This window comes from Chelonoidis abingdonii, chromosome 1, assembly GCF_003597395.2.
Source record: "Chelonoidis abingdonii isolate Lonesome George chromosome 1, CheloAbing_2.0, whole genome shotgun sequence".
Taxonomy (NCBI): Eukaryota; Metazoa; Chordata; order Testudines; family Testudinidae; genus Chelonoidis; species Chelonoidis abingdonii.
This window is the reverse complement of record NC_133769.1, coordinates 363,384,939-363,403,084: the sequence shown is the minus strand read 5'-3', so window position 1 is coordinate 363,403,084 and position 18,146 is coordinate 363,384,939. Positions and strand designations below refer to the sequence as shown.

Here is an 18,146-nt window from a genome sequence, read left to right as displayed (position 1 = left end):
GGGGACAGAGCGTTCCCAGCAAAGGGAACACACTCATTCTCATAAGCACCCAGAGAGGAACCAGACTAGAGCCTGTCTCCTTAGCTCCAAACAAACACTCAGACTTCTACCACTTGATCTAAGAGCTCCCTAAGCTACCAGCAGATCCCCTCTCCGGGCCAGTCACTAGAAAGCAACATCTCTCTTACACAGAGTCCTTAACCAACCCTAGCCTTGTCCTCACTGAGAAATTTCAGAAGTGCCTTCCACCATTGGTCTAGCACCGGGGAAAAGCCTTGTGCGTCCGGGGAGCAGGAGATTTTATTACTGTATAACCTGGACCCATAGATAACATCTCTCTAGTGACAGATTTCAGAGTAGCAGCCATGTTAGTTTGTATCTGCAAAAAGAACAGGAGTACTTGTAGCATCTTAGAGACAACAGCCCACTTCATCAGATGCATAGAATGGAACATATAGCGAGGAGATATATGTCTATCTCGCTAGTTTAAACCCAGCTACAGGTCATCTCCCTGCTGGAGGGGAGACTCTGCACAGCTGCAGCGTGCAGAAAAGGAACTGGATTGACTTCAGAGGAAATGAATTGGTTACTGGCACTGAAATCAAGAGGGAAAAAAAGAGCGAGCAGAGAAGAGAAGAGAAACTGAATTCCATCCACCTCTAGCCTCCAGCCAGTGAGGCAAACGGTCTGGAAGGAGGGCACAGGAAGGGAGTTAGATTCCTCTCTGGGATCCAGCACTGCACTGGGGTCGAATCAGATGCGAAAAGGATCCAGCAGCTCTCGCTGCAACACTAGAGGACGGGCCCAGGATGGAGTGGAGGAACTAGACATCAGTCTGCATGGCTTCCTGGGCAAACCACACTGCTAGCAGGATCCTTGCCAATGCCTTCCCCACTCAGATCCTCTCACTCACTTCCCTTCCCACTAGCCAAAATCTGACAGTCAGCAGGAAGCTGCCTCATTGCTGTGACTTCCATGCCAAGTCTGACTGCAGGTCCCCCAGGGCAGGATGATCCAGGCACTGGGGCAGAGGCCCCTCTCTCCTGGTGTCACCTCTGGGAGTAGTTAATGCTGCCAGCTGTAGGGAGGCAGCGGTCTAGACACGGGAGGAGCAGCCACATGCCCCAACCCTGCAGGATCTCATGAACAATGACAATTTTGCCGGCACGCACTTCCCCCTTTGGGCCACTAAAGGCTGCTGTGCTACACACTGCAGGCAGCAGCTGCCAGCGATACCGGGTGCAGTGAGCGGCCCCACACCCGGCCCACCCTGAGCTGAGCAGCAGGGGCCTCCGCCCTGGTGCAGGAAGTTAATGGAGGAGGCAGCTCAAGGCAGCCCCTCCCTGGTTGTGGCAGGGGCAGCTGCTGAGCCTGCACAGGGCAGCGGGATGGAGCTGGGGCATTGTCCAGGGACCCCAGGCCCGCATTGGCATGCGCTGGAGGCTGCATTTGCAACCTGTAAATCATCCCACCCCACCTGCGCACAGAGGGGGAGAGCAGGGAGAGTTCAAATGACAGACAACCCCTCCTCCCATCAAACATAAGGATTTAGTTTAAATCTCCTGGCGTTTAAGCCAACCTCCCATTTGCGGAGGGGACAGAAGCTCGTGAGTCAACCTCACGCTGACCATCAAGGCCCATCCCTCTCCCAAAGATGGCGAGCCCTTGGGCAGAGCTGTTCAGTTCTAGCCCGTGTAACTGCAGAGATGTCTGGCGGCCTCTCCTGCAGAAGCTCCTGCCCTTGAAGTAACCTGCTGAACACAGCTTTGTTCCCTGCGGCAGCTGAGCAGCTCACAGGCACCAACGGGGGAGGTCAGGAACTCACAGGCTGGGGGTGACCCCTCCCCTGGCTCCTCCACATCAGCCCATCCCTTCCCTGCTGCAATTAGGGGATCTTCTCAGTACAGCACCAGAGGGAGGGGATCTGCCGTCAGTGCTGGTAATGAGGCACCCTTTGGGGGGGAACCCCATACTCAAGGACACATGGGGCATGGAAGGGGTTAGAGGACTGACAGTGCTGAGGGGTGGTATAGCCAGGGCAAGGCCTACTCCAGAGGTACTGAATTGCTAGAGAGCAGATCCTGCTGGACCACCCAGGAGACGTGCCACTAAGGAGGGAGCATGGACTGGTGGTCAGAGCAGGGGGCAGCAGGTCAGGCAAGCCCACCGCTGCCACCACTCATACTGCACTGCGCTGCAGTTGTAAGTTGGGGGATAATACCAGCTGCCTGGGAGATGTGAGAACTCACAGCTGTACAACACTTTGAGATCCTTTGGCGAGAAACACTATGGGCCAGACCCTCGCTGGGGTAAACAGGGCTTGGCTCATTGATTGGACTGGTGCTCTCCTGATTCTCACCTGCTAGGGCTCTGGCCCATAAAGTGCCGAGCGTTAGCTGCTAGACACGAGGCGATGCAGCCACTCAGCCGCTGTCAGGACTCTGTGCTCTGCCAGGGAGAAGGGCACCCTCGCTAGCCTGTGTCCACAGCGCTCACCACTGCCCCAGCTTGAGAGAGCTCAGTTGGTGCAACACGGCCAATCACCCTCCCTCCCGTGCACCATCCTGGCTCCATGGCAAGGGAAAGCGCATGCAGACAGGGTAGTTAGATGTCTCTACAGGAGAGGCGAACTGATCAGTCCTATTATGGGCAGGGTGGGACTGACGGGGTGAGCTCCCTTCCCCTCTAGCTACAGGAGAGGGAGTTTGTTTAGAGAGTGAAGAGCCAAAAGCAGACAAGAAACAAATCTGGAGCCCCTACAAGAGGAAGAAGCTGGTGACCAAGATGTATATCACACAAAATCTTTAAAAAATTTGACAACTCACTCTACCCCTCCCCCTTAGCACCCAGGTGGGCAGGAGCTCCTGGGTTGAGTGTCTTAGCTGCTTGCAGCCTGCCTAGAGACTAGAGCAGGGGTTGGCTACCTTTCAGAAGTGGTGTGCCAAGGCTTCATTTATTCACTCTAATTTAAGGTTTCACGTGCCAGTCATACATTTTAACATTTTTAGAAGGTCTCTTTCTATAAGTCTCTAACATATAACCAAACTATTGTTGTACGTAATGTAAATAAGGCTTTAAAATTAAATTAAAATGCAGAGCCCCCAGACCGATGGCCAGGACCCGGGCAGTGAGTGCGCCACGGAAAATCAGCTAGCGTGCCGCCTCTGGCACACGGGCCATAGGTTGCCTACCCCTGGACTAGAGCAAATGCACTGGTGCAGTCAATGCACCTGGGCTGCCAGGCTTCCCAGGACACATCCAGAATGCCCACGCTGCCCCCACTCTGCCCGTGGGCTGGGGGACTCTGAGGCCAATCTCTCCCCTCTGCCAGGCTGGGACTGGTCTAATTCTTCCACATCATCATCATCATCTCAGGTACTTCCAGTGTGCCTGTCAAACCACCCACAGGGCGGGCACTGAGATGGATGCCACACACAGATCAGCCAGGGTGAGGCGCTAGAGAGACAGTGGAGGTCTGGCATCTGGAGCTGCAGTGCAGCAAGGCAACACAATGCCCTCCTAACGCTGGGGCGCCCCCTGCTGCCCCTAGTCAGTGCTAGGCACGAACGCTCAGACAGGGACGTGGGGAGAGCGCGCAAAGCCCACCCCGCGGCCCTTACCGGCTCTTTCCGCCTTCGCCACCTCCTCGTCGCTCTCCTTGTGAGCTGTGCAGTGGTAGCCCTTCTTCTTAAGGAGGTTGCAGAAGAGGATGCCCAGCAGCCCCATGACGCAGAAGACTGGTACGATGGCCAGCACAGCGTACTGCGTGGCGTGTTCCTCCCGCTTCCCGTCCCGCGTGCCATTGGACGCCGCCCTCTCGTCCCGTCTGTGCAGGGCCTCAACGTTCCTCGCCAGCCGGGTCAGCCATGGCGTCACACCTGGAGGGAAGAGGGTTAAAAGAGAGCCTGTACTGAAGGTGGCCTAGTGGCTTGAGCACTAGACTGGGCACCAGGAGACCTTGGTTCTAGTCCTGGCTCTGCTGGCTGACCATGTGCCTCGCTGTCTCCATCTGTGAAACAGGGATAATGCTACTTGCCTCCTTTGCACAGAGCTAGGTATGTTTATTGAGAGGGAGGGAACGCTCCTTTGACATGCAGTTATGGTAGATCCCACTGCCTGATTGTCAGTAGAAACGTTCACTTTTTGGTTCACATTTCCTGGGTTTTGGTTGAGATTTCTGGAAACATTGTCAGGTATTTGGGGAGTTGGTTGGTTCCAGTTTTCAAGAAAAAACTGAAACCAACCACCACTCAATCGGGGGTAACTGAGGGGCCGTTCTGTGAGGGGCCTGTGATGCAGTTGGCACTCTGTGCCCAGCCCCCTGGCACTGGAGAGCTGTCGCCATGCAGCAGGGCGCTGAAGTGGCTGGGATTTGGGGAGCCAGGCCCATGCAGTTCAAGCTAAAATGCTGGTCGGCAGCAGGAAGTTGCTCCGGCTTTCAGCTCCTGCCACCCCCCCCTCCCCACAGGAAAGAGAATCACTGATGGCTCAGAATAGGCTGCAAGGGGCTTGGAGGCACTGAAACAGCAGTCGCCTCCTGCCCCCAAAGCACCGGGTTCCCATCCCCTCCTCAACCCACAGAGTCTCTCTCCTTCACTGCCCCCCCCTTTACCCCCTCCCACCGGTCTCGCCCCCTGCTCCTCCAACCAGACCAGAAGCTGGAGCCTGGCCCAGGTAAGAGCAGCCTAGGCAGCTGTGGGGAGCCGCAGACCCACCACCTGCCTGGGGTGGGGGGTCCTGAGAGCAGCCCCCAGCCCATGTCCCCACCCTGGGCACATGGAGGGTCTGCAGCTCCCCACAGCTGCCTGCACGGCTCTTACCCTAGCTCTGGCTCCAGCTTCCGACCTGGCCTGCGGGCAGTGCCGCAGGGGCTGAAGAGCTGCAGCTGGGTCATGTTAAGAGCTCTCCCACAGAAACAGGGTGCTAGTATAGTCATAGCCTCACTCAGCTCCTGGGCGATACTGATCCCCAGCCAGGGATTCGATTTCTGATACGCTCACAGCTGGAACGAGCTGATGGGGTCACTAGTGGAGGGATGGGAAAGCAGCTCCTGTTAGCTCCATAACAGGACAGCGGAGAAGAGATCCCAAACCTCAGGAAGACATGGGCTGGTTCTCCTACGAAATGCACATTCTCCCTCCTGCCTCCCACTTGGAGTGAGCAGAAGGGAGATCTGTTCATGGCTGGGGAACTATTCAGAGACACCTCCACTCCTGTCCTTGGTGTGACCGTTCCAGAGGGACACCAGGATCAGACTGCACAGCTGAACCGGCTGGGCTCTGGCAGGTAGGACGAGGAATCCCCACCAGGCCATCCCCTGACTCTTGCCATCCAGTTCCCTTAGCCAGGACCTCTCCAAAGCACACACTTGGCTACAGGCTCCCACCCCCAGCCCTCCTACGCATACAGCAGCAGTGCCCCGGCTTCATCATCCTCCATGTGCAGGTGGGTGGATACCCTGTAGGGATGAGCCACGTTCAACTAGGTTTTAGACATTGTAGGCACGGACAAGAGGCCAAGTGCACTATTCTTGTGCCCTGAGAGCTTCTGCGGCCATTCAGGATCTAGGTTGTTACAGGCCTAACCCACTGCAGGGCTCCTGCTGGGATGCAAATGGGCACCTCCAGGAGTTTCAGGCTAGCCTGGCCCCAGGTGAGTCCACATGGGAATCACACTTTACAGACAGGGTTAATTCCTTCCAGCCAGCCCCACATGACCCCCTGCAATGAACCCCGCACGCCCCCAGACCTGAACTCGGCAGGCTCATCGTGGGTGGGGAGGGTCTACCCCCAAGAGAGGAGCTTGCACTGCAGCGATATCCCCACACCTAACTCACCACCGAGCACCTGGCCCTGGAGTATGTGGGTGGCACTCACATGCCTGGGATACAACTGGGCAGATATGTGGCGCATGCACACCTGGCCCTGATTGTGCACACAGCATGAGCTTGGATGGTACAAACAGGCAATCCATGTGAACAGGCATATGTGGTGTCTGCAGTTATGAGTTTTTACCATTATTATAGTTACCAGCCCCACTAACTAAATCTCCATCTACATAAATTCCCCGTGCAGGTTCTGTCAGGCATGGTGTTCTCCCCTTTCCTGTCCCCAGCAGCAGCGTTGCTGTGCACCGTGACAATAGCTGAGGCGCTGCACCCTAGAAGTGGCTGCAGTGCAGGGATCTCCTGCTTTAACATGTCGTTTGTATTACAACAGCACCTAAAGGGCAGGGCTTCGCTGGCCTAGGCCCTGTGCAAACTCCGAACACGAGACAATGCCTAGCTTAAGGAGAGCTTTCTCTGTAACTCCAGAGGCATCGGCAGCAACTCTGCAGGTAGAGATCAGCACATAAAGTGGGACTCCAATCCTGCCCCTTCATGCATCAATCAGGACAACCTGGAACAAGAGCTCTGCAGAAGAACAATTGGATTTGAGGCCGTTTCTCCTTTAGCGAACTCTGCATTGCACCCGCCGAAGTGCTTTAATGAAGCGTTGGCACAAAGAGTGCTTTATAAATACATTACTGGAGAGGCATAAATCGCTGTGGGACTGAAATAGCTTGAAGAATGTGCAAGTCAAACTGAGAGACTGAGAGCATGCTGGAGCCCCTGCCATTCCCAGCTGCCAAGCACTTCTCAGAGCCAAGGAGTTGGGCTTTCTACCCGAGTTGCCAAGAGACAAGCGGCTGGCCATGGTCGCAGACCACATCCAGGATCGGTGGGGAACTGCACTTGCACTGCTCTGGCTCCTTTGGGGGAGGGATAGCTCAGTGGTTTGAGTACTGGCCTGCTAAACCCGGGGTTGTGAGCTCAGTCCTTGAGGGGTCCATTTAGTGAACTGGGGTAAAAATCTGTCTGGGGATTGGTCCTGCAGGGGGTGGGACTAGATGACCTCCTGAGGACCCTTCCAATTCTATGATCCCACCTCAGTGGTAGTTCAGGTTTCACATGCTCTTTAAAACTCCTCAGTGCTTCCCTTTTCACTGATCACGTGGGGTTACTTTCCTTGTTTTCCAGAGCAGGAGTGCGTGAAATAGCTCCTTTGTCTGTCTGTGTGGCTCTTCTCCCCACCCAAGAATTGTCCCTTCTGCCTGAGAGGGTGGGGCACATGGTAATCTGCCCCTGAAAGAGGCTCCCCCCTTCTCTGGGAGATCATGGGCATTCTCCTTTCCTGGCTGCACACCTGGTCTCTGCTAGACAGGCAGAGAAAGGTATTACAGTCCAGACAGTACTGGTCCCATTTGGATGGGTGCCCCCTTCTCTGACACCCCCATCTCCAGCTGCGCCTGCTGGCCAACATTCCCCGTGGTAATGGTGAGCATGACGGCTGTGGTGTCTGTTGCCCTCTCACTGTTTACACTAACCTGTGCAGCCCAGCATGCCTTTGGGAGCAGAGGAGCATGGCAGGCATTCGGCTGTTGGGTCCATCTCTCCTTCAGGGATGTAAAAGCTGCCAAGAGCAAAGAGAGGTTAGCAAAGGACCGAACACAGATTGAGGCCACAGCTGGCAGTTAAACAGCACACAGGCATTCTCTGGGGGTGGAGGCAGCTGCTACAAATTCCAGCTCAGACAAAGCCTGACTACAGTGGAAGCAGGTTACATTCCCTGCATGCCATAAGCTATTTGCTTTCTTTCCTACTCTGCACTGCTAAGCATCTGCCACGTTCCACCCCACAAGTGGCTGCATTTAGTGGTGGGGCAAAGCCCTTTCTAGCTAGTTTATACAGTGCTTGGAGAGCATTTTCAGAGCAAAGTGCAAGACAGTTTCCCCCCCAACAGGGAAAGGAAGGTGTATGCTCATCACTCCTTCTCCAAATATCTCTTTGACTCACTGGATTTGCATTGACCAGACTCACCCGCTCTGGAGCTAGTCAGTAGCCCAGAGCAAGAGAGGTGACTAGACTAGTGAGTTTCTCTCCTCCCTCTTGCCTGAAGGATACCAGCTTGGAGGAGTTGAGCCAAGTGCCTTCTAGTGACTCACGTGAACACTCACAGGCAACTGCCTTCCTGTTCAGCAGCTTGGGTCTTTGCCCTCCATGGTGCACCGAGGTTGCTGGGCAGCCAGAAGCATTCCCACTCGACAGGGCTACGCCAGCCCTACTAGCCGGTCTTCGATCTAGTAATACCCTGCAGAAGGGTCCTCACTAACCACCCCTCATGCCCAACAGCTCAGAGCCAGATCCACAAGAGCTGTGGGATTTGGGCCCTGTCCAATGTAGCATTCTGAAGTCTTTACACACGTTACCCCCTGGGAGGCTGGCAAGAATCGGCACCCTCAATTTGCAGATACCAACCAGCTCTGTGCACGGGCCTGACTCCCATCCCCAGGAGAGCCCCAGCTGCCACTGCACTGCCCACATGAGGACAAGACACAAAGCAAAGTTACCCTGGCATGCAGCCTCCACACCGGCTGTCTGCTACAGCTGTCCCAGGGCTGGCGTGGACCCTCTTCCTGGTCTCACAGGTGGTCTGAGGCAAGCAGGGCATCGTGCCATGGCTGGTCGAGAAGGTGCCCGGAGAGCAGGCTCGACAGGTCACGCCTAGGCCTTGCCCAGAGCCGCACTTCTACAGGAGAGCAAACGGAGAGGGAGTCAGGAGAGGAGCTGGCACCGTCAGCCGCCCCTATGGCGCACCAAGCTCCTCTCTGTACCAACAGGCCTCCTCTCTGAGCTGCAGGGAGAGATTAGTCCCCATGGCCCGTTCCACCCACAGCCTCTCTGCTCAGGCTGCCAACCAGCGCTAGCTGGGACTGAGATCCTCCAGCAGCCCACTGCACAGAGGCCACCCATTGCCAACCCCTGGTTTGTACTGGACTGGGTTTGAATCTGTGAAAGGGCTTTAATCTCCACCCCACCCTCAGAGGGATCTGCAGAGCCATGCGCTTCCTGACTGCATCAAGTGGTGGGGAGGACAGCCACCTCCATCCCATCCCCAGGCAATATTTCTGCTCAAGCTGCTGCCAGGCAGCCCCTTGCTAAGTAGCAGGTAGGATGGCTTACCCTGTCGGGCTCCTCTCCGGGGGGACACTCCACACAGGGGGCACAGTCCCCCTCCACAGTCCAGTATTCCTGCTCCCCACACGCCAGCGCCCATGCCTGGTGCTGGCTCAACAGCTGAAAAGAGACAAGGCAGTGATGGGAATCCAGGAGCGCTGCTGCTTCCCAACGCTCCCCCCTGCTTCTCCCTGGGGTCACAGTCCGTGGGAACCAGCCTCCCACTGGGAGGAGGCACCGTTACCATGGTCCTCTGCTGCTGCTGGATGGCCCCAAAGCCCTCATCCAGAGAGTCTCCAAGAGCATTTTCTGCCTGCTAGCAAGAGCTGGCAACAGCTGGAGAGGGAAGAGTCCAGGCAAGTCATTGCTAGTCCCTTTCTCACCTCCAGACTGGGCAGGGCTTCTCCCTACATGACACCCACGCTTATCGGAAGGGTCTCCAGAGAGGAGGCTCCCACTGCTTCCTTTTGGGAGTGGTTTACATCTCCAGGGCAGCCTGATGCCCATCAGGTACAGACGTGGGCCCCAGGCTGCTTCCTCAGAGTCACTTGCAGAGCGTCTCACTCGCCACAAATAATTTCTGGAGGGGGAGGACAGTCAGCTGGATGACACGGACCCAGGCAGGACTGGTCCCCCGCAGCCTGTGACCTCCACAGAGCACACGAGTAGCTTTGCCTTCAGGGCAGGCAGGTGAGCACAGTGCATTGGGAGCGGCTGATGGACCTGCCCCCACACTGCAGAAGAGCCGGCTTGCCCAGGCCCATCACCCTGGTATCTGAGCACCTCCAGCCTGCCAGCTCAGCCCTCAGCCTCCCAGCTCTCCCTTAAAAAAACCACTACTCCCCAGGAATGGGGGGGGGGGGGGGGAGGGGGAAGAGAGGAGTGTCACGGCAGTCTGTCCTGCAGCAAGCCTGCAACGGCAATGCAAGCAGTGCCCCAGATACACAGCCAGCAACCCCTTCCCAGAAGCACAACTGAGAGACAAGAGCCAGCCTGGCACCACCTGCTTCCTTAGCTAAGTGGGGAAATGGTCCCGCTACTGTGTGGCACTTTCCTGGCTTCTGCACTACCCCGGTGGAATTGGCCAGTGAAAGGATCCAAGTCCTCGCTCCCACTCCCTTTACCCAGAGGCCTCCCTGAGCTCCAGGGCTCCTCTTCCTCCCTCCCGTGTGTCGGGGTTATGAGGACTCTGACAAGGTTAGGCCCATGATTCCTGGGGGGCTTGACCCCCAATCTAGGGCAGAGGCTTGGGTATCCCCACTCCAGGGCATTCTCCACACCAGCCACTTCCCTGACCCACTGATCACTACATTAAGTTCAAACCAATCACCATTTATTAAACAGCAACTATAAGCAAGATCGGGGAAAAGGTCAAAGGAACAGGGGCCCCGTCCTGTGGGCACAGGGACCACCACAACCAGCTGTCTCCGGGACATACGGGAAGTTCACAGCCTGTTCCTCACACGTCCCAGGCAGGGGTCAGCACCACCATGCTGTGGAACGGACACTTGACAAAAATACCAGACTTAATGACTTAACTCTGCCCTACCCTACTCTGCCCCAGGCAGCTCCAGCTCACCCAGAGGATGGGCCCTGGGCTCCCGCACTGGCCTGCCCGCCCTGTCAATCGGGCTGACCTGGAGTGTTGGCCTCTCCGCATTGGCCCTGGGGACTGCCAGTCTTAGGATCCTGATTTTCCTTCATCCTTTCCCCTTGCTTTTTGTATTGAGAAAGGGTCAGCCAAAAACCGCAACAGCCCCCTTACACTTAAAAACTGCCACGCTGCCTCCCCAGGGGTGCTCAGGCAGTTTGGCAGCGATAGGACCATGCAACAGCCAGAGAGACAAGGCAGGGAGGTGGCATCTTTTATTGGACCAACTTCTGCTGGTGAGAGAGACGAGCTTGTGAGCCACACAGAGCTGATCCCCAGGCTGTACAACAGGACAACAGAAGCTGGTCCAATAAAAGATATAAACTCGCCCACCGTGTCTCTCTAACATTACTCCTGGGGGGATTCTTCATGATCGCACACCCGCAGAAAACAGCCCCACCCCACAGAATTCCTGTGCTACCCTGGGTAAAACAGCAGGGAAGCAAAGGGAAGTCGCACAAGGGGTGGCGGGAAGATGACCATGGGTGAAGTTTTTGGGGAGCCATTGTCCCCCCCAGAGGTGAGGCATGGCGGGAAACACGGGGTTACATGCTGCTCCTCCCCCCGCCCCCGCCTAAATTTCTGCAAGCGCAGAGCTGTCCAGCTGAAGGAGGCAGGGTCTCCCTCCACTGACTCTGCAGCTGGACAGTGCCTCCTGGCTCTTGGGGGCAGTCGTGTTCCCTTTCTGTGTGCTGGGAGCAAGGTGACAATATACAGGGCTATTGCTTATAAGAAAATATATGAACAAACAGCCTTATTCAAAAAGAAATACAATTTAACATTCCAGCAAACTACAACCATTAATCAAAAAGAATAAAAGCCTATTGTTTTATCTAACCTTTGTACTCAAACTTGGAAATGAAGATTAGTATGAGACTAGTAGAAAGAATCCCTCTCTATAGCTAAGAGACAGACAAAAAGACACAGACCCAAACATATCCCTCCCGAGCTTTTGAAAAATCCGGTTCCTGATTGGTCCTCTGGTCCAAGGTGTGGTGGTTCCATTTGTTAACCCTTTACAGGTAAAAGACACATTAACGACCTTGCTATTGTTTGCTGGGAAATGGTTTAAAATTAGGAATTTTTTGAATATGGGCTGTTTATACCATTTTCTTTTAAGCAATAGGCCCTGTGTATTGTCAACCTGCGTACAGAAACAATAAGTTACTGTGTTTTTCTTTCTTTTTATAAAAGTTTCTATTTAAGACCTGTTTGAGTTTCTCGGGTAGGGCTAAGGAATGAAGGGAATCGGAATATTCCTCTTTGTGTTAGATTTACGGAGGGTGAATCTGTGCAGCCTTCAAGGGCGAAAGATGGAAGGGGGAAGGTAAACTGCCTCTCTGTTTTGTAAATTCCAAGGAGTTTAAGGTACAGTAAAACCTTTATCCAGAATAACCCACGGATTGGGGAAGGCTGGGGAGAAGTAAAGAGAAACAGGGAGGGGGGTTCTTTCCATTTGTGTTAAAGACTCAAGCGCTTCTTGAGCTTCGGGGTCCCCAGAGAAGGTTTGGGAGACCAAGAGAGGGAGCAAAGCTCTGGAAAATCAACTTGCTGGTGCAAGGATATCAGATCTAACTGGTAATAAAGCTTAAGAGGGTTCGTAGCTAGCTCTCAGTTTATGCAACGCTAAGTTCAAAATCTGAGTAGGAAGCTAACGACATGTGGCAGAGGTGGGATGTAAAATCCAGAAGCCAGTAAGGAGTATTAATATTTTTCTTTTCTCTGCTAGGGGCTTTTAGCAAGAGAAAAAGGGTTTTGGGTTTTAAAGGAGCCAGAAGAGGAAAATTTTTTTTCCTGTTCTCTCCTGAAATCATTTGACTGCAATTTAAGCAAGGACCATTAAGTGACAAGGTCTTTTGTTAAACAACGCGCTCCCCATTGGGAATCAGTAACCCAGCAAAACACACAGTAAATAAGTGGCTTTATTTGTTTAATTACATATCAAAGCTTAGCTAGGAAAAACTTAAACAAAGGGCACTGTGGCTAAAGGCAAAAAACCCAGGAACAAACAGAGAGCCAGCCATTCAGAAAAACCAGAGGGCACCCCAACCCAAGAAAACAGGATACCATGAACTTCCAAGGAAGACAAATCAAAGATGCAGAGCACGAAGCGAAACATGGAAAAGAAACTACAAAGACTAGAAATAAAACAAAAAAGAGCAAATAAAAGCAGGCAGCCCATAATAAGGGAACAAGCAGCAAAGAGGCACTCACCAAAGAAAACAACAATAGAGAATGATGCAGCCCACAGAGACAGATAAACTCCAGAGGGAGAAACACGAACAAGAAAGAAGAGAGGGAAAAACAGAAGAAAAGCCATGAACTGGAAGTAGACACAGGCTAAGCAAACAAGAAACCCAACCACTCCTAACAACCCTTTGCCAATACTGTCCCAACAGCACCAAGAATTTCCCACCTTAACAATGGCAGGGGTGATGACAACTGATGCCTTCTTAGATTTTGAAAGGGGCCTGCATTGGGTACAGAAGCTAATTCTCTAAAACAGTACATAAAGCTGAGGTCACACCTCAGTGGGCACCTTAGCAGAGGTGGCGGCTGAAATGCAGAGACAATAAACAATTAATAAAAACTGTTTCAAACCAAAGGCCAGAACAGAAATGGGGATAACCCGGATCATTGCCGTCGGTCGTTTCAAGAACCCAAAAGTGAAAACAGATGCGTCGATTTCCCCAGACACGCCACTACGCTGGAAAGAATTAAAGAGGCCTGTCAGGAACCAATGTTAAATCCGTGGAAGAACTGCACCTACTCAGTTCTGGATGGTGTTCCTGAGGACATATACCCGGTACATACAAGAGGGAAAACCCAAAAATCTCACCTGAGGCCGGGGGAGGATTGGGAGCCAACGTGGATTGAAGTGGCAGAAAGCAAGAAACCTACTGTCAAGGGGAATGAATACCCAGGGGGCACACCGACAATAGAATCCTACAAGCCGAGGCAACCCAAGACCCCTCCTTACAACCCCAAAGAAAGCCACAGACACCCTATTCTTCCACCTACCATCTGCCAGTAACTCACCTCGACCCAGTTGCCGTCAGCTGGAAGATGCTGTAGTGTAATGAAACGGGAACACATCATAGGCCAATGCCGAAAGAACTCCCATCTGGGAGTGAAGTCATTAACACCACATCACACAAAGATCTCCAAGCCCGATACCGATCTCAAATCCCCTTGGAGTGAAGGAAAATTGAGAAGGGGCGGAATAGAAGGTTACACGTGAGAGGACAAGGGGGGCACAAGTGTTCAGCTATCAACCAAAATCCTTCGTGGATCAAACTCATCAACCCAAGGCCTATATAGTGACCATTTACCCCTTCAGTCACAAGCTGTAAGACTGCCTACAGTCTGAACTGCCTGTCCAGTATATAAGGCTGGTCAGGAATGTGGACTTTTGCAGTCTTATGACATATATTCCATCCCCATGCTTCGGGGAAGACTGGCCAACCAGGTGTAACCGGGCCAAAAAGTGGAATGGTTACACGCAGCCCAAACGGCAAGCTGCCAGACCCATTCCTGTTTCCTGAGCCGTCCACAGGAACCCGTCTGGTTAACCATGAAACCAGACAGAGGTAGTGGACCGGATCCCCTGCCAAACGGCTTGAACCAGCCACAGCACCTCCTAGTCCAGGACCGGAACTGGAACAGCGACCAGCACCAGCGTTGCAACCACATCTTCAACCTCCACTGCCAGAGGGCCAGCGAGTCCTGAACTGCAGAAACCCAAAAAAAACAACATACCGTAAGAGGCTCAGCCAGAGCCTTGAATCACCACCAGGGGTGCACCACAGAGAGCAGTTCACCTGCAACAGAAACAACCCCATCACCTACATTCTTCCAGAGACCAAGCAAATCCACAGTCTGAGGGAAGAACTGGTGTCCCCAGCCTCAAGGGAACAGTTCCAGACTGAGACAGGATAGCAGAGTGACAACCTTCAGATAGCTTGGTGGGTGCATCTCATACTGCCACCCGCCTCTCAGTCTTCTACCGATCCCGGTTTGTGTTATAGACCGAGAGGACTTTTATACAAGAAATTTCTTTTTGGGTGGACACAGGAAAGAATTGCCAGCCACAAAAACAGTGGTTCCATCAACTAGTGACCCGGAGTAAAGCTCTTAAGATTACCATGATTATCCCAGTGGCCATGCTGGGGTGAACAGAACCAAAGACAGGTTGGGGAACTCCTTCCACTGGGAGGGATGGCAAGAGATTGCCAAGTATGTCCGACTTGCTGAGGTGTGCCAAAGAGGGAAAAGCCCCATGATCGGTCAGCCCCTCTCCAGCCACTGCCCCATAATTGAGGTCCTCATTTTCAAGCGAGTAGTCTGTGATATTCGTGGGTCCATTTCCCAAAGAAAGATGCCCGAGGAAAGCAGTACGTACTGACGTTTCGTTGGACTTTGCCTACCGATGCCGGAAGCTATAGCTCTAGGCAACACCAGGGCTAAAGCCTGTGTGCCAGGCCTAACAGACATTTGTTGCAAGGGTAGTGGCCATCCGAATCTTTACAGGAATTCGATTTATTTCCTGCATGGCACCATGAAAACACTGTGGCGGAAACTCTGGGGTGAATTACTTTGGTTGCCACCACGTACCACCATCAAACCATGGCCTGGTGGAAATGGTTTAAAATGAATCTTTGGGGGCATGATTCATAAATTTCTTAACGAACCTCCAATTAATTGGTACTAAGCGTATGCAAGCAGTTGCTCTTTTGCTTAACAGGGCTTACACATCCAGTTTGGGTTTACTATTTGGAACTTGTGTTGGCCACGAGTTAAGGGCCATTACAGTTGGTGAATGCAACAATGGGAGGGGTTTACAAACCCACTCCCAGAACTAACATTTCTGGACTTGTAAAGCAACACTACAACACACTCCGCACTCTTATAGCCCTTGCTAGAGAAAACTTAAAAGCATACTCAGGAGAGCAAAGGCCTGGGGGGATGGATAAACATACCCAAGAAGAACGTTCCTTCAAGGTAGGAGACCAGGTTATGGTCTTGAAGGCGCAGCAGGCCCATAAAATGGAAGCATCGTGGGAAGGGCCATTCACGGTCCAAGAGCGCCTGGGAGCTGTTGTTAACTACCTCATAGCATTTCCCAATTCCTCACTAAAACCCAAAATGAACCATGTTAATTCTCTCAAGCCCTTTTATTCCAGAGACTTACAGGTTTGTCAGTTTACAGTCCAGGGAGCAGATGACGCCGAGTGGCCTGATGGTGTCCACTACGACAGGAAAAAAGACAGTGGTGTGGAAGAGGTGAACCCCTCAACCACCCTGGAACGTCTGCAGCGGCGACAAATCAAGGAGCTGAGTAAGGAGCCAATCAAGTCAGGGTGAGGGTTACGTGCCTCCCACAGGCTAATCCCTAGGCAAGCTCCTGTCCCGCTCCCTGCAGGTGGGATGTGGTAGCTACAGCTGCCTCTGGGGAAGCAGAAAGAAGAACTGCAGACAGTTGGCATCCTACAGCCCTGGGGCAAGGCAGGAACAATCCCTCCACCTGCCAGCTCCCGCTCCCAGCCCCGCTCCCAGCCACCTTACCAGATAAAAGCGCTGCCAGGCAACCCCTGCACACCATCCGAGCAAGTAAACAAAGCACCAGGAGAACTTTAGGCTACTTATCAGCACAAAAGCGGGGGCAGCAGCTCTTGCCGAGACCGAGCGCGGTGCTGGTCACTTCAGAAACCACCACTCAGCCCCGGACAGAAATAGAAAATAGAAATAGAAAAGGGAGCTTTGTGACACAGCACTCACCTAGCCTGTTCTAGCAGGCATCTGCTTGGCCCTGTGTTTCTCCAAAATGCAGCACTAGTCACCTGCTCCTTTCATGTTCTCCCCCCCCCACCACAGATCCAGCCCCCTGAATGCCAGTATTGCTACGCCAAGCCGCAACACTGCAGCTAGGAGCGTTACAATAGCTGGGAGAAGGGAACATGAGGCTGGATGGCGCAGTGGCCTGATCTGGGATGGCATAGCCTACGGAAAGGAGGCGTCATCCACAAGTGTTGGTCCCCAGTTTAGGCTAGAGACCCCCCCAATGTCACTAAACAGAGAGGCACAATGCAGGCTGGTAAGTTTCGGAAATCCCCAGTAAGGGACGTGCAACACTTTCTAGCACAACAGCTAGTGCAGCAGAACCAGGAAGTGAAACTGGACGGGCTAGTATCACATGCCAAGCTCAGAGAAACACAAAGAGTTACATGCAGCATCAGTGGCCAGCCTGAAGAGGTCCTTGCAGTTCTGATCATGGCTGCATGCTTCTGTAGAGAACTCCTGTCCGGTAGGTAAATAGCTCTCTGACAGATGGGTAAGTCGAGGCTCAGAGCACCAGATCCTCAGCTGCTATTAATTCTCAGAGCTTAGGCCTTGGCTACACTGGTGCTTTACAGCACTGCAACTTTCTCCCTCAAGGGTGTGAAAAAAAACAAACACCCCTGAGCGCAGCAAGTTACAGCACTGCAAAGCGCCAGTGTAAACAGTGCCCCAGCACTGGGAGTGCGGCTCCCAGCGCTGCAAGCTAATCCCCACGGGGAAGTGGAGTACCTGCAGCGCTGGGAGAGCTCTCTCCCAGTGCTGGCGCCGTGACCATACACGCACTTCAAAGCGCTCCCGCGGTAGCACTTTGAAGTTGAGTGTAGCCAAGCCCTTAGTCAGTTTACGTCGACTGAGAATCTGCCCCAGAGAATTCCAGTGGCTTGCCCAGTGCTGGGCCAGAAGGAGAATTAGTAGCAGTCCCAGGTTTTGCCTCTCCTGGAACTGTTGGCAGAAGTAGCGCAGCTGGATTCGGTCACAGCCATTCTCCTCCCAGCTATTCAGCACTCCCTTGCCCATCAAAGGAGAGTGGGGAGCCTCTGGTGGGTCACATGAATTTTCAGTTGTTTCATTCCCCTCTTTAAGAGGGCCTAAGAGATTCATGAGGATGCACAGGCTGGGTCCCAGCAGAGTCCAGAGCCCACTGGTGTAGGCGTTGTCCCTGGGCAAACAGCTCGCAAGTTGGCAACTCTGCCTTCTCTGGACAGCAGCATCTTCAGCAGGGGCACAGGGCACCAAGACAGGCACCACTCATTGGCACATCGTTCACTCATTGCATTCGCCAATAGCAGGGCTTGATGGGGACAGCTACAAGGGACAGCAAACGGCAGCCCTCCCAGATTGCCATCACCCCACATTGCAAATACCCTCAAGTGGTGACCATTTCCCAGGAAATACGTAGAACAAAATGGGTTCCCTCCCTCCCAGGAGTTCTTTTGAGTGTTTTGAGCACACAAAAATTGATTCACAGATTTGTTTCAGTTCATTTCTTTGGCTTTCCTTTACCCCTTTTTTCCTTCCCTCACTCCTGTTCCACACCCCTTTTCTCCCACTGAAAAAAGGGGGAGGGAGGGAAGAAAAGGGAGGAAATCCCCAAACTGAAGTGAAATAAATCTAAGTTAAAAGGGAAACTTTTGTTTGGGGGGCGTGGGGAGAAAAGATGTC

The 18,146-nt window shown here is 53.2% G+C and overlaps 1 protein-coding gene across 3 annotated transcripts in view; it reads right to left on the bottom strand.

Moving 5' to 3' along the window:
• RELT (RELT TNF receptor) overlaps positions 1-18,146 on the bottom strand; it is an 80,814-nt gene that overhangs the window by 15,316 nt on the left and 47,352 nt on the right. For all 3 annotated transcript variants that reach the window (XM_032796421.2, XM_032796420.2, XM_032796424.2), the window contains exons 3-6: positions 9,002-9,115; positions 8,389-8,567; positions 7,366-7,451; positions 3,621-3,878 (exon numbers count right to left, since the gene is read on the bottom strand). In XM_032796421.2, the coding sequence (XP_032652312.1) occupies positions 3,621-3,878; positions 7,366-7,451; positions 8,389-8,567; positions 9,002-9,115 (637 nt within the window). The remainder of the gene's footprint in view (positions 1-3,620; positions 3,879-7,365; positions 7,452-8,388; positions 8,568-9,001; positions 9,116-18,146) is intronic.